Source organism: Corvus cornix, chromosome 12 (assembly GCF_000738735.6).
Source record: "Corvus cornix cornix isolate S_Up_H32 chromosome 12, ASM73873v5, whole genome shotgun sequence".
Lineage (NCBI taxonomy): Eukaryota > Metazoa > Chordata > Aves > Passeriformes > Corvidae > Corvus > Corvus cornix.
The window spans coordinates 13,821,372-13,844,918 of record NC_046342.1 but is presented as its reverse complement, the minus strand read 5'-3'; the positions used below and the strand labels follow the sequence as shown (position 1 = coordinate 13,844,918).

Sequence of the window (23,547 nt, the reverse complement as noted above, 5' to 3'; positions counted from 1 at the left end):
AGCAATCAAAGGGTTAATCTCACCCAGGCCTTGCAGCTGGAATGTTGCTTATCGCTGTTGGTCACATGAACTCTGCCGGACAGCGGTGCAGCTTCAGCTGAATCTTGGCTGCACTGGAAGGGGGGGGGGGCTGAGCCGCTCCAGCTGCCCACAGCCCTGCTGGGGGGGGGTTCCACGGGTGGGACAGAGCCCATCGGCTCCAGGATGGCCGTGGCCTGGCCCAGCTGGCCCCGGCACGGGGCCCACAGCCACCTGTCCCAGCACCAGAAACGAGACAGAGCTGGGGGCGGGTTGTGTATTCTTAAGTGTGGATCACAGAGGCGGTCACAATTTTAAGTGGCTTAAAGAATTGTCCATATTCAAACTGGCCAGCTGATAGGTTCTGTCAGGTCACAGAGGAAGCTGTAAGCACCCCTTTGCAAGAACATCACTTCCGGGACTATGCTTGCTAACCCATGACACTGTGAAACTCTGGAGATACTGTCAGGAGCAGACTACAGGGAGGTGCAACGCATGTTGACGCCACTGCCTCTTTCATCAGCGCATCACAGTTTCAGCCAAGATTGATTCAGGGCTACAGCCTGGATTGCTCCTTCATTTTCAGAGCATATAAAGATTGGAAATAATAATCCAGTCAGGCAATTGCAACATGAATTCATGCAACAGGAGCACAAACTTTCTCCAAGTCTTAGCCATCACTGAGACTCTGTTATGTGCAGCTCAACAGCTACACTGAAGGAGATTTTGTCATCAGGAAAAATATCACACACAAAAACCCCAACCCTATCAAGTCAGGGCAGAACGTTTGCATCTGAACTTATCCTTGTCTCCTTGATGTGCTGGGCAGGAAATGAAGCAGGCTGCAGAGGCAGGGGTACCCAGAATCACACCTTCCCATGGAGGGCATTGATGCTCCAGCTCTGCAAAGTGCATCCCCATCCCAGCCAAGAGCAATGGGGGAAACCCCAAAACAGTAGGTGAATGTGCCCCTTCCTTGGCCTCTGAGGCACCTGGAGAGAAAGTCCTGTGCTCCCCCCCTCTCCACCACACTCACTAGATGTACCTGCCTCTCCCCCATAGCTTCACACTTGATAATGCAAACATGCTCCTAACTTGGGTAGCTGAGAAATGGGCTATAAAGAGAAACACATGGGAAAACAGGAGGGATAGCGCAGAAGATCAAGGAACACGTTGGTTTTTTTTTTCCCAAGCTGACCTAGTTATTTAACTAACTGGCAGAGATACTCACTAATGATGAAGTAGGAAAGCAACGAGGCTGCCAGCAGCAGTTTCACAAAGGATGCTCAAGTTTACTTCGCTATTTGTCTTAAATCCAGGTAACACCAAATGCAGTCTTTTTCATCAGTTGCTCAACCCTTGGCTGTGCAGTCACTATTCCCAGTTGAAATAAACTTTCAATTTCTCAACAACTACAAAAGGATGTGATAAGACTCAAATTCCCAGGAAGACTGAGGAAACATTCAAATACATTTTCTCACGTAACACAGACAAGTGCATGCATCACTTTTGTTTTCACTTTTGCTGCTGCCATACTTTACTAATCTGAGAAGTTATAGATGAAGACATTTTTCTTCCCTCCTAATTCAGAGTGAAGATTACAGGCCCCAAATGGTAACAACCAGCTGAACTGTTCTGTACAGCAGCAAGGAGCTGAGGTGCCTGTGAAGATCTGGCCAGCTGGGTAAAGCAAAGGGCAAGTCTTCCATGAAAACACGTGCCTCTTATATTACTGTTGTCAACTCTTCCACCAGCTCTGCCCTTCATGAGAAAACTTTAGACCTGGAGTTATGCAAATAGTACCCAAAATATGACATAATCTTATTTCTGTTCCCAGCCTTGTATTAGAAACTGTCCTTTCTCCAGGGGTGTGAACTCCAGAAAGCTGCAGTCCTGTGCTCACATGGTTACACAAGAATTTCATCTGGTTTGAAATGCAGGAATAAACCAAAGCAAAACTCATTTCCATCCCTCAGCATTGGATAGAAAAATTTGGGAATGGGACCTTGCTCATTTGGGTGGAAAAGTTAATGAAGAGAAAGCTAGTTGACACAAAAACTATTTCTAGTGGAGAAGTTTCGATATGGGAGCTTAGTTTGAGATATTCCTCATCAACCAATACAAAGGGAATTTAAAAGAACAACAGTAACAAAAAATAAATAGAGTAGAAGTAGGACTATGTGGGAGTGGGTATGAAGAACGCACATCTGATCACACCCCTTGCACACACACAGATTTCACTTTCTCCTGACTTGCCAATATCTAACTTTTTTCCAAACTTAAAAGAAGAAAAACAACCAACCAACCAAAAAAGCAGCCCCCCCAAAAAACCAACCAACCCACCAACCAAAAACCCTCAAAACCAAAAAACCGGCCAAAAAAGCCACCCAAACCAAAAAACCCCAAACAAATTAACTAAGAGCCAAAATAAAATTTTTCTTTAACCCAGAAAATTGTATCTTGCTCTCATTTGGAACAGGAGAACATTTAGATATTCCAGTTTGTTTTCTCTACAACTCACACATGGCTTTCCAGCAATCCTCAGAACTGGGATGGTTAGCACAATACTGGGCTTGTCCTACTGACAGTGGAAAGAGAGGTAAAGAGGCAGGCAGGTATTAAACCGCACACTTTTAATTTTTTTAAAAACTTGTGATACTGACCTTTAATGACAGGTGTCTGCAGAAGTGTCATACTCCACTGTACATTAAAACAATCCCCATAAAAGTGTTGGAAAACAGTAAGAATATGACCAATAAGGTCAGGCACAGGAACAGTTATTTTTCTTTAATAGCTACCTTCATTATTTGGCAGTGACATTTCAATATTAACATACTCTGAAAACTTGCATTGTATGCAATAACTTTATTAGGGTCAAATAGATATCACAATATAGATTCATCCACCAAGTAGCCATAAATTGGTTACAACAATCATAGAAGAGACTAAGCTGTTTTAAGCTAAGACGCTTTCAACATTACAGCTCATACAATAAGATTATATACTGATACACTTTGATCTAGAAATGCAGATGATCAGTTTTGATTAGTACATTGTGCTTCAGGCTTTCATTTGTATCAATGCATCCTGTATGCTGTAGTGAGGAAGGGTTGAATTTCCCAGGGAGGAATCCAAACAGGCTACAAGTCTGGCTCCAGCTCTTTTAGGATGAGTTCCTCTGAGCCTGGGTTATTTGGTCAATCCAGTTACATTCTCCAGTAGCACCAAGCTAGCGCTCAGAGCAGTGACTTAACAGAGGGATAGCTAAAAATCTTGAATCAGCACGGACAGAAAGGTTTTCTTCTCGTAAGCGGGCATAAAGGAATATTTATGCTTTGTAAGGTCACAACAACACGTGCAGTTTTCATGTTGCTGTATCAAGCAACAGGACATTTTTACATGATTTTGTATACTGATATCTGCACCTCTGTTAGCTTAGTTGAATAAATACCTTTGTAAACATATAACACAGTTACTTGGTCCTTATTCTCCACAGCTCACGTTAAAAGATTCACAAAACATCCATAGAAATAGTGATGTATAGAAGGAATACTTAGCTGAGTTAAATGGAGTAAACATTGGTCAGGTACCATATATACTACTGAATGCCATTTCAAGGAAAAACGGTTTAGTTACAAAGCATTCAGAACTTGGGTAAGCCATATATTCAACTCTGCAAAATATATATAAAAGATGCATACTTCTCTTAAACAGACATTTAACAAAATATAGTGGCAGAAGTCAAGAAGTTCCATTTACACAGTGCAGACATTTGGTAGTATGAACCTGCTTATCCATGCACTAAATTACAGATGGACAACTCAGTTAACTGAAATAATAGTAAAATCTTCTGAAACAGAAGGTATGACCAAAACAAACACTCTGAAGAGTCACAGACAGGCAGTTTTGAAAATTTAGGTACAATGTTACATGCATGGATATACAGAATAATTTGTAGAAATCATAGTAAAACACTTCCGTTTTCCACCAAAATTAAGAAGGAAATTCAATTATATTATGCATATTAAATACTATAGACTTGAGGCTACAAAATGCTTCTACCATCTTAACACATACAAAACTACCATAAAGTTATCTCTATAGTGCGAACTACAACAGCAACTCCAGGTCACCAGCAAGGAGCACATCCCCTGTGTCTGGCTAGTCAGGGAAAAAAAGGCCAACTCCAGCCCTCTGGCTACCTCCCATCTGCCAAACAAGGTGGGCTTAAACCTTCAATAGACATTAAACACTGTGTTGTAGTATTACTTTATGTAGAACCCTTAAAAATCTGGTGCCACTGAAACTTGAGACCTGTTAAACTCTCTACATGTGAGGGACACAAGAGCTTGCACTGTGTGTGAACCCTAAATTTGATTAGCGAAGGAGGTTGGCCCGCTCTGCCCGTAGCTCTGGGACTGGCCATATTCACCCACCTGGCCATAGGAGCCTGGCTGGTTGTAGGAGCCAGCTGGCCCGTAGCTGTCTTGGTTGTAGCCACCTTGGTTGTAGCCGCCAGGCTGCTTCTCCATGGTGTCCGCAGGGTGCCGCTGGCCTGAGGAATGCCAGCCCGTCTCCTTAAACACAAACCAAATGTTGCCTGCCCAGAGGATAAAGTTCAGGTAGCCAAAGACCTGGGTGGGAAGAAGAGGAGATCATCACCAGCAGCCACGGTCTCACAGCTCAACCTAAGGTTATGGACCCTGCATGGTCCCGGGAAAAGGCAAAGCTTCTCCCAACCCCTCCTTCCCAAGGACAAGAGGAAATGGCCTCAAGTTGTGCAAGAGGAGGCTCAGATTGGTTATTAGAAAAAGATCTCTTTACTGAAACAGTTGTCAAGCACTGGAATAGGCTGCCCAGGGAAGTGGTGGCGTCACCATCCATGGGGATAAGTGTAGATATGGCACCTGGGGACATGGTTTAGTGCTGGACTTGGCAGTGCTGCGTTAGTGGTTGGACTCTGATCTTAGAGACCTTTTCCAACCTAAATGATTCTATGATTCTCCCAAAACTTGCTGGAAAATTCTCTCAGCTTTGGAGCAAATTCCCTAATTCACCTCCCTTAGCTGTAGCTCACAAGGTGTCTGCTTCGCTTTTTGTTTCCAAAAGAAGGTTACGTTTTCAGACCAAAATTTTTTTTTGTTTGAAAACATAATTTCATTTAAAGAAATTGTGGAAAGCTAAAATTGAAAGAAACTAATTAAAAAGAGAGATCTTAATTGGTCAGCTGGCCTGGAGGGGTTTTATTGTATTTGGGTTTTTTTTTAACATTCTGAGGTCCAATTTTATATTGTTTTTTGAGTATTTTTAAAGGAATTTGTATGGCACAAACCTTTCTTTCCTAAAGGAGCACACAGGCCCCTTTTCAAAAGTGTTGCAGTGAGCAAGTTAAAAGCAGAGGGGCAAACAATGCAGTTGGACAGACAGTTTGCCTTCTTCCTCTCCCAACCCTGAACGCTCATCCTGCTGCTGCTCTGGCAGAGCTGCTGTGAGTCACAGCCTGCTTTTCCCTCAGCAAGACTGCACTTCCAATTAAATCATGCCAGCTAACTGGTTTACACCAGTCAATTTAGGTCAATACATGGGTAAAAGATGAAAATACATTGCAAGGTAAGGGTGAACAGCAGCAATCAAAGTCACTTACAACCGAAGTGTTGAGGCTTGACATAACAGGGCTGCGAACAGGCAAGCATTTGTTGGACTGCTGTTTGCAGGCAGATATCAGCAGCAGCACTTCATCAGGGTCAGTTGCAACCTTTACATCTGACAGTCCTTTAGCCCAAGCAGATGAGCTCACTAGCCACAAGAATGAGAAGACCACTGTCACAATGAAATCCTAAAAGACAAATTAGTTAGAAGCATTATATTGGTGTGTCCATTGGAAAGGAAAAAATATTAAAAACCACCAGAAAACTGAAAGCTGGTGTCAGAGGAGAGAAATACCAAGAGCTTGTTACTTCGTGGAAGGTTGTCATCTCTTACTGTCATCACCCACAGAGCTAATTTTCAGAAGTGCTTGACATGCCTAATGGGGCAGAGCCCCTTGGCTGACATTTGCACCTCTGGCCTTGAGGCAAGATTCCCACAAACATGTGGCCAGTACCCAGGACGCTGAGCTGCCTTGAAAATGTGACTGTTCACAGCACCAGGCTGAGGCATTGAGATGAATTACAAAATACACATGCCTGTAAAGAAGCTGGGCCCTCCTGAGGGCTGGGTCTTGTCCTGGGTACTCCTACAGACAGTCAGTGTGGGTTTCCAATAGGAAGTGTTTCTGTCTCAGGGAGAATGTGAGATTGGCTAATCCTCATGTACCAGATGAGGAACTTTCTCACCAGCCACAGGTAAGGCCAAATGTCCCTGCTGCATGCAGCCACTAATTACCATGAGTGAGCAAGTAAACAGCACGACTTGCCAAGCAGAGACTCCTCCCTGGCCCGGTAAAGCACTGGTTCCTAATTCCCATCCATGTGAAAAGAGTAGAGAAAGTGTGGTGGTCCCTCCAGGTTCCAGTGCCTCTGAGCAGCTCTGCTTTGATCCACTCTGCTCACTTTCCCCTCAAAGACTTTCAGGAGCATGCTCAGGCATAAACTTCTCCTTGTTTTAGCCAGAACAAGTGACCAAGTGACACTGTTTTTGTGTGGGTTTGGGGGGAAAGGAGGGAGGAGGTGTGATTTTTCAAGCTTTCTTGTGTCTTGCTAAAACAGAAGAGCCTTTCTGCTGTCATATTTCATCCCATCTGTCAGCCCACAACAGATGGCAGAGGTGCCAAAGTCTAACATACCACTAACTGCATCGCTGCGTCTTGATATCCCACCTCCCAAGGGGCTGCTTCCCCTTCCCCCCTGCAAAATAAAGGTGTGCATGGAAGGAAGGGAAAACATTCATTAAGAACCCAGTGTTTCAGGCTGCCTCTCAAAGAAATAAGCAATCCCTAGGAAATACCATTCTCATCTACATGCACACCTGACATTTGGGGAAGGAGCTCTCTGTGGCACCACAGGGGTGGAGGGTGCGAGCCTCTGTCACAATGGAAGAGGCACCAGTCGATAAAGCCACCACACAAGCAAGCCATGAACAAAGGATGTCTCCACTGATGCAGATGGGATTAAATTAACTGTGCTTGGATGCTTTCCCAAAGGATACATCCTTCTCTTTTAACAGTTTGTTTTCTGCAGGCCTGTCTGCCACTGAGCTCTGACCTCCTTCATGCTGCCCAAATGGGCTCTCTTGAAGAGCGTGAAGCCCAGGAGCTGACAACTCTCTTAACACCCAAAGAGACTCCATGGGGGCAGAGGCATATAGCCCAGAGTAATTCTTCTTCTCAAGCTGATTTCCAGCAAACGAAATTCTTGTATCTCATATGTCTTAGCAGTGAATGAGAAACAGATTCCTAGAGGCAACAGTTCAGTTGCAAGCATTTCCTAAAAATTCCAGCTGGTAGAAACACCAAATATCTGCTGAGCTGTGGACAATGATGGGAGAGGCTCTTTATTTGCTGTGAGGTTTGCATGCTATTGACCCAGATGCCAAGCCCCCACGCAGGTTCTGACTGACACAAGAGATGGGGCCACAGCAGAATTTTGGGGAACGTATTTTTTAAATGACAAGCAACCCTCTCCCAGTGTCACCACACTTGGAGCCTTTGTAAACTAAATCCAGCTCTGTAATCAGTGCACTGGCAATGCCAATTAAAGAAATGCATAAACAGCAGGTAGAAATTTGATGTAAACAAACTGACTAAAACTAATACAACGCATGACATTAAACTTGCTAAAAAGAGAGAAATTTTAAAAGTGAGCAGTTCTTGAAGTAGGTGACAGCAGCAGGGGTACAGACCTGCTGTTGAGCTCCCAGGCCCTGACCCCATGTTGGTGAGGCTCATTGCACAAATGACTCCATCTGTACGAGTCCCTCACTATGACTGCTGGTGGCCATGGGCTGTAAGTCCTTCTAGGAACATCCCATGGCACTGTGCAGTTGAGGGGATGGCCCTAAAGGCACTAAATATTTAATGTTATTTCTCAAGTCTTATCTTCCCCATCACACCCCATGCTCCAGCCTTCTCCTGGCTTCCTCTGCTCCCCTGTGCCAGGGTGTTCACAAAGCCTAAAACCCTGCCCTCTCTGCCACAAACTCCCCTATTTCTGAGCGGGTCAGAGCCTTGGGGAAAGGGTTCTTGCTCCTGGGGTGCCAGGATCAGCTCTTGTATAGAGGAACTCCCTACAACTGTAAAGTCTGGCTGGGTGCAAGAAACACACCGAGCCAGAAGTGAAAGATGGCACAGTGGGACTCGAAGAGGAAACCATGCAGCCTGTCCACCAGCCAGCCAACAGCTGGCCAAGGAGACAGGACAGAAAGGTTAATGGAACACTGGGATTTTTTCAGTAGGTGTTCTCACCAAGGCTACACGGCCAGACTCGGGCTCTTGGAATACTTTTTCTGCCACCTCTGCACAGTGCAAGGAACAAAATGTATGATTCTATGACTAGAGAGAACTTGCATCTTCCTATTTATTTTGAATCTTTGCGAACCTTCAGCTTTGGCTGGAACTTGAACCTCTCTTGTTTTCAAGTGGGTTTGCATTTCTGGCTGAACATTTTCACAGCTCTGGGTGGAACAGAGTTACCAGATAATGACATGCTGAAAATAAAAGTGAATTTCAAGCTAAGCTGTTCTGTGGCTTAATATCTGTCTGGGGAATTTCTCCTTGGTAATTAAGGCCAGAGTGCCTGCACACTAAAACAAAACTTGCATTTCAATGTTTAATATCCCTATAGCATGGCTGAGGCTTTTTTTCCTTTGAAACAAAGTAATTTTTTGTAGTTGCTCTCTTAAAGCGCTGTCTACAGATCTCTTCAGTGTGTATTGTTGTATGATTACACTACACTCCTAATTGCTAAGTTTCTCTCTCACATCTCATCTGAGACACTTCGTTCTGCCTACAGGTGCCTTTGGGAAGTAAGGAAAATAGGAACACGTAAAGAAAGGCAAAAACTGAAATTTAAAATACTCTGAGTATCCAAGGAGGGACTTTTTAAGATACTGAAGTATGTGCAAAAAAAAAAAAAAAATTCTTCCTGCCTTCTTCAAGTTGGAATTTGTTATTACTGAGTTTGCCAAAAATGCCTACTTGGAACAATTTTATATATTATACATTTTAGAATAGGACTGTGAATGCCCTTTTCATGATAATTGAAATATTTCTCCTTGCTATCGAGCTACTGGCTTTTGCAAAATGTCCCTCTTTGAAAGGGGCAGTCACTTAAGCCTCCTGAGCACAGTTTTGGATTGCCCAGTGTCTGGCACAACCTCATCCAGCCAAGAGCCTCTGCAGAAGCTGCTTGTTCACTCAGAAAGGGGATGTGTTTCATCTGCTCCAAGCTGGTCAGTGGCTTCATCAGCCCCTGAAGGCTGTGACACACATGTCCCTGCATGCACTTGGTGCCCTGCTCTCCCTCCCAGCCAAGTCTGGCAGGATGGTCTTGGGCTGTCATGGCTGGAAACAGGCAAAACCTCAGCTCTGGCCTGGCCAAAGGGCTCCTGGCATCCTTCCTCCCTCACAGAGCCGCAGCTCCTGCCTTGTAATTGGCTTCCATGTAGGGCTCATGCTACAAAACCTTTCCATTCGGGAAAACCCTCTCCCACATTTACAGCATCCAAGGGAGCAACTCCTCAAATTCTGAAGTCCATAAACCCTCCCAGTCAGACCCTGTCTAGCAGTGCCAACAGGTTTCATGGCCAGCCACGCAGGAGCAGAGGGAGATTTCTTTACCCAGCAGAGGCAAACCACTCAGAGGATTTGCTTTTACAGTCACAACCAACCTAAAAATTCAAGAACTACCCCAGCAAGAGCCACAGCCCCGGTCCCAGCCAGGAAAGTGGCCAAGAGCAGATTGCTGCAGGCAAGCAAGCAAACGCCTTCCTACAGTGGCATTTTAGCTCTTTTTTGGTTTGAACGAGGTCCCACCCCAGGTTTTCTGCCAAATGAAGCTTTGAAAGAATTACATGCTTCTTGCAATAGTGTAAGGCCTTGCAAGCTTGCTTCTGGCAGGGAAGTGCAGAGCCCTTTGGGAGGCACCAGCATGTACAGCAAGGTCACCCTGGCTTGTGCTTCAAAAGGAGATGACAACAGCAGGCTGAAACAGCTCTTTGAAATGCAAAGAAATAGCCAGGTTCTTCCTAATTTCATTTTTCACCTGTAAAGGATTCAGTCTTTGTTTTTGTAGATGGCTCTTTATTCTTTTCCTCTCTATTTTCTAGACAGCTGGACACAGGTGAGGAAGTACAACATGTCTGATCAAAGAGGTGTCCAAAGGGCAGACCAGGGTGTACTTAATTCACTCGATCTGCAACATATGTAAGGAACCAAATGCCTCTCTGAATAATGTGATTATTCACAGGACTCCAGATACAAAGGAAAGATCTCATCTTCTTAAGATGTAAGCATCTTTATGCACCGTAAGAATGAGATTATCAAGTAATCACTATAAAAATGAACTATCTATTTTCAGGGCTATGTCAGTCACCTTTCTTGGCTGAATAATTTCATGCATTTATATTAATTGATTGGAATATTAATAAAGTGATTTACATTTATACATGAATGCATGTCATTTCTCATGGTCAAATTATAACTTCCCAAAGACAAACCTGAAGGCATATAAGGTTGTCAGCACATGGACTTTAAATAGAGCACATATGGGATAAAGAAACCATAAGAAAAGTAAGAAGCCTGAGTGATGGGGACTGATACACATTGACTGTGCCTATTCATTATTTTCTGAGAGACATATGGAATCCTATCCCTGATCTGCTAAAACTTCAGCACAGCTGGGTTATTACTGTATCCTGCAGCCATAGCGAGGAGAGGAGAGAGATCCAGCAGGCAGGAATTGTGCAGCAAGATTGATTTATTTAATTATTTTACAAACTCACTTTTTTCTTCATAGTCTAATTGGTCAAAGGATCAGCCACCCTTTGGGGTGATTGGCTAAAATCCTAAAACATCCATTGTCAAAATATTTTTCTACTGTACCATAAACAAAGCTCTGCAAGCTTGCAGGTGTTCATAGTTTATAAAACTCTGCTACTATCTTCATGAGAGAGAAAAGTGTCTCACAGGCTTAGAAAGAAGCGGAAAATTTCTTGCTAACAGCATTTTTGTATCCGCACTGGGTTGGTTATTCTCTGCTTGCAAGAAGCTCCAAATGTATAGACCTGAAGCAGAGCATCAACACAGATGCCTGGGCTGGCAGTACCAGCGTGCAGCTCATCTTTGCTCTCATCAAAAACCAGCAGTACCTCCCCAGGTATGCAGTGTTAAATGAGTGGAAACCAGCTTAGGTTGGTTTGGTCTGAGAGATGGGGATATACAGAAAACTGGTGGCATTTTGTACATCGCATTCTTAAAAACCTAAGTCACCACCTCCAATTAATTTCTTTTAAAAGTTTCTGGCTCTTGAGCACTAATCAGTCACTTGAGAAGCTGCTGCCCTCGTTGTACCCACCAAGGTGAGCCCCCAGCTCCTCACTGCACGCATGCACCATGTGGGAGTTCACAATGGAATGAAAATCACAGCTGTGGTTTGCAGAGCTCAGAAACACACAGCACATACCTATGAGGTACTGAATCCCTGGTAACCTGCTCCTTGTTCCTTCAGAAACTGGGCATCTAAGGTCCTCTCTTGGGTTCATCTATCTGTAGGAATGCCCTCAGATGACCCCTCAGGGAGCCAGCAAGGGAAGCAGAGGGCACATAGTGCAAGCACTCACTGCTGCCAGCCCTGTGGGAATGGATGAGTAACACAACCAGGGCTCTGTGCAACCAAAAGGAAGACTTTTATCCCCAAAACCTGACAGGCAATGTTATCAACAGAAATGGCTTACTGCATAGTGAATGAACACACCACTGCCATCCAAACAGCCAGGGAAGGAGTTAACTGCTTCTCCCACTGGAAATATTTCCTTGTTATCATGCCTCATTCCACACTAAATGCTAAAATATTTTTCCACCGTTAAAGTGATGCTTCGCTGAGATCTCAGCACACGCAGTTAATTTCCCTGTATCTGTATAAACAAAGTAAACTTAAAACATTTGTGACTGAAATTTTCCCTGCAAGTTTCTTGTGACTTAATGGTCATTAAATTCTTTATAATCATATCTTCTGCACCCAGTCAGGCTTCTGCAATTTGATAATGCATTGATGTGTCCCGACTGCCTGTGCAGGGGCTTTTTGAAAAAATATTAAAAAATTTCAAGTGAAAGGGGTTTTTTCCTCTCTTGACTTCTCCTGTCATACTCATTTTTCAAATCCTGAAAATTTGCCAGGAGAAAAGGCAGCTGCTGAGAGGGTGCTGCTTAAAGGCAGATGTCATCCCAGACTGAGAAAATATGAAGCCAAGAGGAAATACAAGGCTTAAAACAGGAATGGTTTTAACTATGAAATTGTGATCAGGCACTGCAGCAGAAGCAAGGATGGATGAAACTATCATCTTCAAACTCTTCACTAAGAAGAAAAAAACTGGTAGTCTGGAAATGGTGCCTGATGCACTGATCCTGCCTGGTGATGAAACAGAGCAAGGGCTGCCCTGCCTCCTGCACCAACACGTGCTGGGGGCTGCTGCTGCACCACAGATTTCTGCAGCACTTTTCTTTGGAAGGAAAAATCTCAGGGATGAGACATACTCACACATCTGATCCGATACACGTCAGTTCAGAGCAGCATCTGCTTGGAGCTGGAGGATACACTGCCTGCCTCCTTCACAGAGCGTGTGACATCCCTTAGGTGAGCACTGCAGCCCTGAGAAGCTGGTTTTCACTCCAAGTTTTCTTTTTCCTTGATCCCTGAATTCCTCCTGGCTACAGCTGCCAGCTTTTTCTCTGGCTGGGGCTCTGCATTTTCCCTACAACTTCACTCCACAGAGGGACCTGTCCTCAGTCAGGCTGTGGTGCTGCAATCATTGCACTGGAGAGTGTCCAGGGACACCCACAAGGGTGTGCTCCAGGCAAAAAAGGTCCTTTTTTTTCTAAAAATACCAAATACAACAGAGGTAGCAGTGCACAGGAGTTGCAGGAGCATTTGGCTGGGGAAGATGGGACTATCCTCCTGGCAGGCATAACCTGACCATAACCCTCAGCCACTTCCCAGAACCACTCACCAGCAGGAGCTGCATTTGCTATAGGACAAACTCAAAAGCATCTTTATATTCTGGACAAATAAGGTCATATAGCCTTGGTTTAAATACTGGGAAACTGCAAACAGAGGCTTTGGTAAGAGACAGTGTTTAAATTTAACCTGTAGATTCAGTTACAATCCATTACACAGAACAAATTAAGTCAATGTGACATTAATGCTGTAGTGGATTGTGCCGTGCATCCTGTGACAGACACGACGGCTGTTTCAGGAAAGTCCTGGACAAAGGCAAGTGGCCATATCATAACGTGACATATCAGAACTATTGTTTCTCTTTCCTTTTTCTATTGCTACAGAGGATAATGCAGTTGGTCAAAAGCAAGAATTATTTTCCGTAAGAAACTTAAGATGGCAGAATTCTGTAACTAATCCTTTGATGAGACAGTTTGAAATGAGATCTAACTTGATACCAAGAAGAAGCAAGGCACTTTATTTATTTACTCTTTCTGGAGGGTCCCCGTTATTTTGCCTGTTCTTCATCTCCCCTGTGAGGATTTCCTCGTATGTCCTCACCATTTTCTAGGACAGGAAAGATCCCAAGAACCCCCAAATGAAGAGAATTAACTTACTTTGATATGGAAGGAGAATTTTTTTTGGTAAAAGTTCATCAGTTTTGAATTATGCAAACTCAAAGAAAACAGTTCACACCTCCTTGAAGCAGGAAAATCTTTCCCTCAAACCACAATGCTAAGTTTACCTTCCTACAGTTTAATCTTTTGTTGTTGTAGTAGTTATTTCCTTTAATAGATTCAGCTTTTCTGCATTGGCAATTTATTTTTTTCCTGCTAGATATTTCTGATATACTTTACTGGTGGCTTTTAGCCACTTAAGTCTCAGCAAAATGTCTGGTTTCTGTCAGTCATAAACTTTAGATTTTTCTGAAATCCAGAGTTAACTTTTTCCTTACATAGGTCCTTGATAAACTCCCCCCACCTTCACAGAAGTATTTTCTCTCCCTTAGTAACCTCCTCCTTACAGTCATGAGGGAGAGGGTTGTCCATGAAAGAGAGATCGTGCTGCAACCCTACAGCCCACAGATGCAGAGACCCAACCCAAATGCAGGTGAGGGTCAGCACCCAGTGCTTGGCAGCCCAGCAAGACCATGGGGTGCACCATGGGTCATGATGCATAGACAGGCAACAGACACCTGGACCAAAACAGCCCTCACTGGCTTTACAGTCTCAGTTTATGAGAAAATATATGCACAGTAGCACCTGCTTTTTATCACAAGCCTTCAGGAATCAGTAAAAAGAAAAATAAAGGCATGAACAGCCACAGCTTGGTGGGTGCAGACAATGATAACTGGAAGGCTCACAAACCAGTGTGGAGACACAAACATGCTGGGAGCTCAGTGTCATGCTAGAAAAACAGCCACATAATTCTTGAAAGGAAAATAATTTGGCTTAACCCTGCAGTAATTAGCAATAACCAATCTCCCTGGCTAGGCTTTGATCAGGGGCTTCATCATGGTTTCGTCTGTCTGCTAGGACAATGCCTAAGATCTCTTCTTCCCTGTTTTCCCCACCAACGAAGCTCTGCTGTCACAGACATAGAGCTGAGACCCCAATCCTTCTACCACTCAGCTACATGTTCTTTATTTGTGTGATCATCATAACTGTGGGCAGTGGGAGAGAAGCACAGAATTTCATAAGTACATACAGGACTAAACTCCTCCTGCATGTGGTCTCCATTACCCTTGGTGTTAAAATATGAAATCACCATTAAGATAAAAAAGCAGGTGAATGTAGAGATGCTCTGGGCAGTGGGACACCTGGATCTCCCAGACCATGACCAAACCTCAATAACCAAAAAAGCAAGAGGTGAAGACCTACGTTTGAAAACACTGCAAATGCTGTAAATACTTACAATTAAAGGCCCTCTGTTGTTTTCACGGTACTTGTTCTGGAAGAAGATATAAACCACGGTGGCAGCCAGTGAGTAGAGGAAGGCAAAGACTGCAATGGTGACGAAGAACTCCGCCGAAGAGGAGAAGTCCCCTATCAAGGCAAGCTTTTCCTGGCGCTTGCCTTCACAAGTGGGAGCCTCGAAATTCACTTGATGCAACCTAGAAAACATCCCAAAGAGCAGTAGGTGAAGTACAGAAAATGGAAACTCTTATCTGAATAAAGAGGAATATATTTGTTCTGTCTCATTCCTGATGTGCATTGATCCCTGTGAATAACTGGCAGCTGTGGGCTGTGCTCCTCAGAGCAGCTTGTACACGTGAGGTTACTTCCCTGTGAGTGCCAAGGTGAGACTGCGCACATGAATACATGTTTTAATCAATCCCAGAGAAAAGTTTATGTTCCACTGGTTTAGTACAACCCTCCCCGTCCTCTCTGGGATTTTGCCATGGCAACAACTGAAAAAGGATAACATGAGAAACAATTTGATTCTTGAATTCTTACAATCCCGGCAGCAGAAAACAGATCTTATCCTCAGTACTAAGCCCATGGGATACCCATGTGTGGATGATCATGAATTCCTTGCATAAAACTGTCTAGTGCAGAGCTACCTGTGGCTGTTAGCCCATAGGGCTGCAAGCCACATAGTGCTTCTACATTAAAGCCTTTTAAAATCAAGCTGCAGCAGAAATACACAACTTGGATCAAAGAAGAAGTCTACATGCCCTGGTTTAAGCAACCTAAGCCCTAACTTTATACTCACACACTGTTTATCAGTGACTGAGCTAACAGATTTGTAGTTCTGTCTGGAAGCTCCTGCAAGACCCTTTTTTTCTGTAATAATTTAAATTTCTGATTCAGAGAAAGAAAGAAAGAATACATGGAGGGGTCATTTTGGCAGGTCCTGTTGCATGGCCTAGATTCACATCAGTGGGGACATGGAGCCTAATGAGGGATCATGTTGTTCTGCTCCATGCAGGGTGAGTGGAGGGGACGAAGCCAGCAGCAATTAAAGAACTGATGATCTGGTGCTGAGAAAGGATTAGGCCCTCTGGGAGATATTCCTCTGCTCAAGGGCAATTAATGTGTGCAACAGCAAGCCAGTGGCAGCAGCAGCCATAACTACATTTGGCTAAATAAAAAGTTAATTCCCCAGAGGAAAACAAAGTACCCACAGCAGAAATCACAGAAGATGGATTAATGGACATTGGAGGATTGGATGACATTTTGCTTTTGCTGTCCAGACTAAATGTACCCAAACCTGTAGGCAGGACCTTTTCACCAGCAGCCAGTTATCTGACTCAGAAATTTTATTCCCTGTCATTGTAGTAGTGGTGGGATGAAAACAAAAACCAAGTCTGCCCAGATTGCAGAGATGAGCAGTGGCTGAATCGCCTTTCTTGCATAAAGCCAGCAAAGCCTGATGAAATCTGAACACATGAGAGAGATCCTAATGCTCATGATCGGTTTCCTGACTTCACTGTTTCCTGGCATCACCACACACACACTTCTCATCAGGGCTTATTGTTCTTTTCTAAAATTGGGGAATAAAAGGAGAAGTATGATTTCCTAGTGCCTGTCATGCCAATTTTGCAGTCTGGAGAGAAAGTAGTATTGTTTTAACCATCACCAAGACAATGGAAAGATTTGAAATGCATTATTTGCATGGTCTAAAAAGGAAGCTTTCTCTGTTTTCCTCTGCACAGCTGCTTGGGAGCTGTAGTGACACAGAACAAAACTGTTTCAAAGCACCTAGAAAACTGCCAAAGGCTCTGTGGGGCTCTGGATCAGTTAAGAAAGGTGGACCATCCCCTCTTCCCCAGGGGAATGCAGTGCTGTGCAGCCAGAGGCTGTCCTCACAGTCCTCATCAGGGCTCAAGGCCAGGTTCAAGCCAGGTTTCACATCCTACCCAGACCATGGAGTTGCAGTCTGGGGTGGGAAGAACACCAGCAATGTTGTGCAGAGCCAGAGGTGGGCACCACTGTCTGCTCTTGCCCACTAGCAGACCAAGGATCTCATTGTCAGCCCGGACTGCAACTCAATGCTCAAGGCTAGGAGGGTTTTGTTTGGCTGGCTGTTGTTGGTCCAAACCTCCAGATTTCTGGTTCTTCAATAACTCATGACATTTGCTGTATTTGAAGGACCACACTCAAGTACCATGGCTGCTGTTTTAGGGCCCTGATGCAGGATGTGGGATCTGTTCCTCCAGCTGAGGCCAGCAAAAGCCAGGCTTTGATGCAGTGGGGGGAGCTCTGTGGTTTTGTTACCACCTCCCGTCACATCACTTGCACAAGCACTGTGAAATTGGGCTGAGCTACATTAAATATAATCCAAGTGCTTTGGGGAAAAGAGAAAGAAGAACAAGGCAATTCTGCATGCATTTTCTTGTGTACAACACATCTTTATAGTGGAATTCTTTTCCCCTCCCCAGGAGTCCTGAAACGCAGACTGGACAACGTGGTGTTGCAAGTAGCAGCTCAAACTCCTGTGCATACCAAAGAGGAAACAACTTAGGGAATATTTCTGTCAAGATTCAGACTGGGAGTTGCTGCCCACTGCTGCCTTCTGACTGTCCACAGTCAACACAGCCCAGTCTCATCATCAACAACCACCAGCCTTTACAAAACATTGTAATGCAACTGAGACCATTTTCCTTTTCTATTCTCTGCTTTCCTGACTGCACCTTATTTCTGAATCATAAGCCAGAAAAAAATGTTCATGTATTAACACCACACTTGTACCTTCCCAGCAGTGCTTTTGTGGCCAAGCCACTGTCAGGGATAGGAAAACACAGAAACCATCTTCCATCAAGTTATTTTTATTCCCTTGCATGTCTTTTTAGATTTCCTTGCCTCTAAGATATGCAGTAATTGGTGCCTCTTGTGTACACCTCACCTCTGCCAAAACAGCCGAGATCTCTGCTGTGCTAAGGGCCCCAAAACAGACCATGATTCAGACCTGGGAAGAAGAGATGTGGCAGGGAAGAGCAGTGAGGGAGCCAAGCCCTGTGGTGGTTAGGGTGGATGCTGACTTTACATAATACAGCTGAAAAGTTTCTTTAAGGCAGGGGAGGATCAGTGACAGAAAATTCAGTTTCACTAATTGAAACTGCTATGATCTGGAATGGCATCTTTGAGAGAAAACTCTGATTTTTTTCTACTGATGTTGCTGAGTCAGCCTTTCTGGGGGCAGGATGGTTTGGTGATGACTCACAAAACATCAATTGCCTCTGCCACACACTTTTGATATAATTCTACCTGCTCTGTCTCTTACTTCCTCTTCTTACTCTTCTTTCATCTTCTCTTATCTCTCATTGTTTACACTCCACCTTTTCATTCAAGTCACCCTTGGCCAGTGTCTTCCTTCTGCTGCTTTTCCAATTTCAAGCACCACCCCTCCATTCCACCTTTGACTCTCCCTTTGCTAAAAAAAATCAGGAGTCCCAAGAATGACCCTTTGCAATCACACCCTCTGCACTTCGTTAACATCTGTTAGGCTGCATTAACAGGAATGATTTTCACTGATTGATGGACAATGCAAATAAGGAACACGACAGTAATGAGTTTACTTAATTAGGGAAACCTTTCCCCCTGTAAGTTCCTCCAGGATTTTTTTGCCTTGTACTGCCCTGAGTATTGATATGAATTCAGGAAAAAAGCTCCTGACTTTGGAATGTGACCTTGCACCCCACACTCTGCAGAGCTGCACTAAGGTCATCCTCGCTGCCCATCGTTACTGGCACCATCGCCTTTGTTAACAGCAACTGCCATGGCCAAGCCATGCAGGCCCAAATTCCCTCAAATTCACTTCAGTCTGAAGCAAGTCCATCAAAGGCAGTCAAATTTCACTGACGAAGTCACAGTAACTAAGGGCTTCTGACGTTTCTTCCACCACTTGGCAAACTTTCCATTGCCGTGGGAAATATGATGACAAGACAGCTGTATTGTCTAGTTTGACAAGATCAAAAGAGGGCAGGAATGTTTTACAGTGAAAAAAGGGATTTTTACATAGTTCCACAATTGCAAAGAGCAGTTACATTTTCAGACACTAATTACCCTTGCTCTGAAAAAAATACATGAAGCCAGACACATTGAACAAAGCTACAGCTGTTACATGTACGTGGGGGAGCAGATGTTGCGCTCTCTCCATGTGAAGTTGCCTTTTCTTCCACAACTTCCTCAGTACAATATTCAAGCCACAGCTTTCTTTTAATCATAGCCCACTATTTTTTTGAGCAGTTTAGTTCCCCTGATGATCTTTGAGCATGAAAATCATCAGAGCCAACTGCCCCAAAGACCTGTCTCGCTCTACCAGCAGACACAGAAGAGCCCAAGCAGAAGGGTGAGTGATCTAATCTTGTCTGATTCACCCCCTTCAACAATGCACACAGGGCTTAGACTTGAAGCCAACAGAACATGCAATTAACACAAGAATGTGCTCAAATCTTATTGATGAACCAGCACAGATTTCCTCTCCTGGGCTTTGATCGGTGTGTGGATTAATAAATAACAAATAAAGTTCTGCTTCCAAAAATTCTCAATGAGGGTTAGTGTTTCTCCATTCCTTTACTAGAATCTAGGAAAAAACAGGCAAAAAAAAAGCTCTCTGTTTTGGGAGGTTGTCCTATTTTCTGAAAATAGCATCTTGTAATCCACCCTCCAACCTGTCTACAACATGCTGGAACAAAATCTGCAACACCCACACACGTGCTTTCAAAAACCCAGAGATCCATTATCTTTTCATTGGGCTGTATTTCCCCCCAACTTGTTTCTGGCAGTCAAACTGTCAACTGTCTTTACTGTCTGCAAATCCCTGAGAGAAACACATCACTAGAAATGAGTTATTGCAGTAGTGCTTGTGGACGGGTTTCTTGGGAAATGTTTATCTTGGCTGATATTCTTCAAAATGAGGGGAAAATTAAATTTCAAAATACGGTAGTGAAATGCTGACATGCACAGAGCCCCTCAGCAAGTCAAACTGCTCTGCTGAGGCACAAAAATGTGACAAGGGTTTACATCTTCCTTTCTCTGGGATACAGAGTAAAGGTATTTGTTTCAGTTAGCCCTGAAAACACCGGAGTTCCCTCATTTCAGAGGAATATGCTGGTGTGCTTTGACACAAGTGCCTCCAGCCAGCCAGTCCCTGGGCAAATGTACCTTTTTGAGGTTCTAAATATGGAATTTTTGTAGGTTTAGTGGAAGAACACAAATAAATGGGAGCCTTTCCTCACACAACAGAGCTCGTAACTCCTGTAAAACTTCTCTAGAGATATTATCCGCATTAAGAAAACCACTTTGAAAGTCATCTCTAATAGTCAGGTGAAAGTAGAAATCTGCCTGCAAATGAAAAGTCCTTTCTTTAATGAAATTGGGGTCCACTGACTTCCAACACTCTTCACAACCTGTTCTTCTCACTGCAAAGAATGCTTCCCCCAATGCTGGGCACCCCCGAATGCTTGGTGCTAAATCCTGGCTATCTGCAAGGCTGCTCACACAGCAAGGAACAGGCTTCCAGCCAGTGTTTGGGAGGACGGATGGAGAGAGCTCTGCAGCTTTCTCCTCTTCCTCCTCCTCCCCCCAGATCTGCCCCCCAAGGACAAACTTCTGAGTGGGGGGGACTCCGCAGCATCAAAACCATTATCCACCAATTCCCACAGGATCTGAATCTTTTCACCCAGGCATCCAGGAGCTGCTGAAGTTAGTGTTAGCCTGTTAATACCACATTTGAACACCTTGAAGCCATTAATGCTGAAGTTCTCTCCAGCCCTTCAAAGTCAAATAGCTGAGATGTTACTCAAACCCTGGACAACTCTGGGGATCAGATGGGGTTTGCCCAGCAGCAGCACAGCAGCTACCATGGAGGTGACTGCCCCCTGGCCCTTTGGCACCTGCGCTATTCTGGTAAAATCAGAGGTTTCTACCCTTTTGCTAGCAATGACAGCACTGTTTCTCACCCCAAGCTGCTCTCCAACAGCTCTTTTCCCAAGATGAAGAAATTACCACTTACTCAAGTATTCCCATCCCTTACCTTTTCATTGCCCATCTGCCATGATGCACATCCCAGTGCTGCCTGCATATACCACAGTCTTTCAAAATGGTGAGATGTTCATTCATCCTTCCTAACTATCCCAGCAGTTTTCCATACCTCACTCTACCAGCTGTCCCAAAAAACAACACCCTTCCAGACTCCCCAGCACCCAAAGGTGCCTTCAGTACCCTCCTGCCCTATAGAGCAGCAGCACATTTGTTTGTACCACATACCTGCCCCTACAAAATCGGTTCATTTTTCTCTGGAGACAGTAAGCAAAATTAAAATTCGTCATCTGACTCCACAATTCAAGCCTGGTCTTTTGTTTCTTTCCTTTCTAGAGGAAGAAAGAATAGAGTTGGCTGATCAAAGAGTATTTGAAAATATTTCACTTTGAACTTCTGTCTGCTCAATAAAACCTCTCAATTTATTACAAAATTATAAATTCCAAAGCCCACATCACTCTAGAATTATTCAACACTACCAGTCATTTCACACAAAGACATACATCACCTTGTAAACATTTATTCCTAGCTCCTATCCTGGACATTTGAACATCCTAAAGATCTCCTCTTTGTCACAGCTGACTTTAGTGTCTTATACTTATCCAAATCCATGTCCAGAGCAGCATGACAAAAAAACCCCCCAGAAGGTGCTGCTGGGAAGCTAACCAGGAAAGCTGTAGCAACCTACGCTCTTTTCTGGTTTATGTCCAGTCAAAATAATGGAAAATATTTCCCTCCTCATACTTCCAATTTCTCAGCTTGAGAGGTTCCCAGCTCTCACTAGCATATAGCTGTACTGCAAATGTTTGGCCAGCACTGTTTTCCTACAGTACTGGTTTATCAGGACAAGCTGCCAGGCACAGCTGCTGTCGCAGCACACCACACTGTGTGCTGCACTGGGACAGGGGCAATTCTCCCAGCACCGAGCAAGTTCACCATGATGCCTGCCCAGAGCTGGGTACCACATGGGTCCCTCTGCTTCATCCCTCTCCCCCTCATTTCATTTCTCCTGTTAAGACAGTGAGTCTGAGACCCCCCGAGGTGCTCAGCCCTCCAGGAAGAGAAGCTACACAACTCTTTTGAGGACGGGGTCTGAAGACACTGGAACAGGGACAACACTGGTGGTGGGGAGAAGGCACCTGTGCCATACCCCCAGCTTGAGAGCACTCTTGCAGGACCCGCTCCCAGTGACTGCAAGCACAAAGCTCTTGGGAAACAGCCTGCACAACACTCCGAAGGGGAAGAAACATCTGGATTCCTGCCAGCCGTAGGAATGAGCCTCCCCAGACTGTGCACGTAGCAGGAATGCAAACCCTACTACTCCATCGTAGCACCAAAAAGCCAACAAAAAAAGGCTCGTTATAGAACACATGCTGCTGGGAGTGCTCAGAAAGCTGAGTGGGTGATCCCAACCCCACTTCCAAGCCTACATCCAAGACCCAGATTTATCTCCCAAGATAATTTCACAGCTCTTCTCAGGAACACATGCTTTTCCTTGTGCAAGCAGAGCACAGTGCTCAAAGACATGCTCCACCAGTCTTTACAACCCAAATACCTTCCCAGACTGGGCACTTATATTCTTTGTGGTATGGACTGGTAGCATTACACTCTGATTCCCCTTTGCCAAGCTATTTTCTTGGGACAAACTGCCTTCTAGTCTCTGGGAAGCTTTGCTACTATCTCTGAAGGAAGGTAACCCTTAATTATTTTTAAAAAAAGGCATCATGTTCATGGAACAAGGCAAATTATAGGACCTGGAAATGCCACTGGCATACGTTTGCATCACCGCATAAATAACTATCCAATGTTACCTGGTCCCATCACGAAATCCTGGCTGAACCCATAGCTCTCATGTCCCTTCTGCTGCCCTTTCCTCTTGACAGACACAGGAAACAGCTTCCAAACTAAGAAGCTCCTGTCAGAGCCAAACAAAAGCTTACATTTGGAGAAAGGTCTACAGAAATCTAAACATCTACAGATAAAAAACAAGCAGTAGAAATCATAGAGAAAAGGCCTAAACCAGTAATTGAATATAATAAGACCATTTCTCAGAAGTGGATGTATCAAATCCCTGGACAATGTTTCTGCATGGAGCAATATGGGACTGCTGATCCCCTGTTCCTACACCCCAACACATTCTGCAGCTGCTCACACCTCCTCCAGGTCACCTTCCCTTCTACCATCAAACGGGCTATGAACTCCATGTCAAAGTATTCCAAATTCTTGGGCATCACCTGGTGATCAGCCAGAACCACCTGAAAGCATAAATGCTTCACCCCGTGACAAGCAGTGGTTCACATACATTTTCATCCAGATCTATAAACCCTGAAAGCAGCAATTTCACCCTCAAGACCAACTGAGATAAATACAAGAGCAATTACAGAAGATGCAGCAAC

The 23,547-nt window shown here is 44.3% G+C and overlaps 1 protein-coding gene across 2 annotated transcripts in view; it reads right to left on the bottom strand.

Moving 5' to 3' along the window:
• Positions 1-2,863: 2,863 nt before the first annotated feature.
• SYNPR (synaptoporin) overlaps positions 2,864-23,547 on the bottom strand; it is a 111,484-nt gene continuing 90,800 nt past the window's right edge. For both annotated transcript variants that reach the window (XM_039558925.1, XM_010390187.4), the window contains 3 exons: positions 15,081-15,279; positions 5,663-5,854; positions 2,864-4,652 (listed from right to left, as the gene is read on the bottom strand). In XM_039558925.1, coding sequence (XP_039414859.1) covers positions 4,386-4,652; positions 5,663-5,854; positions 15,081-15,279 — 658 coding nt within the window. In that variant the 3' untranslated portion in view covers positions 2,864-4,385. The remainder of the gene's footprint in view (positions 4,653-5,662; positions 5,855-15,080; positions 15,280-23,547) is intronic.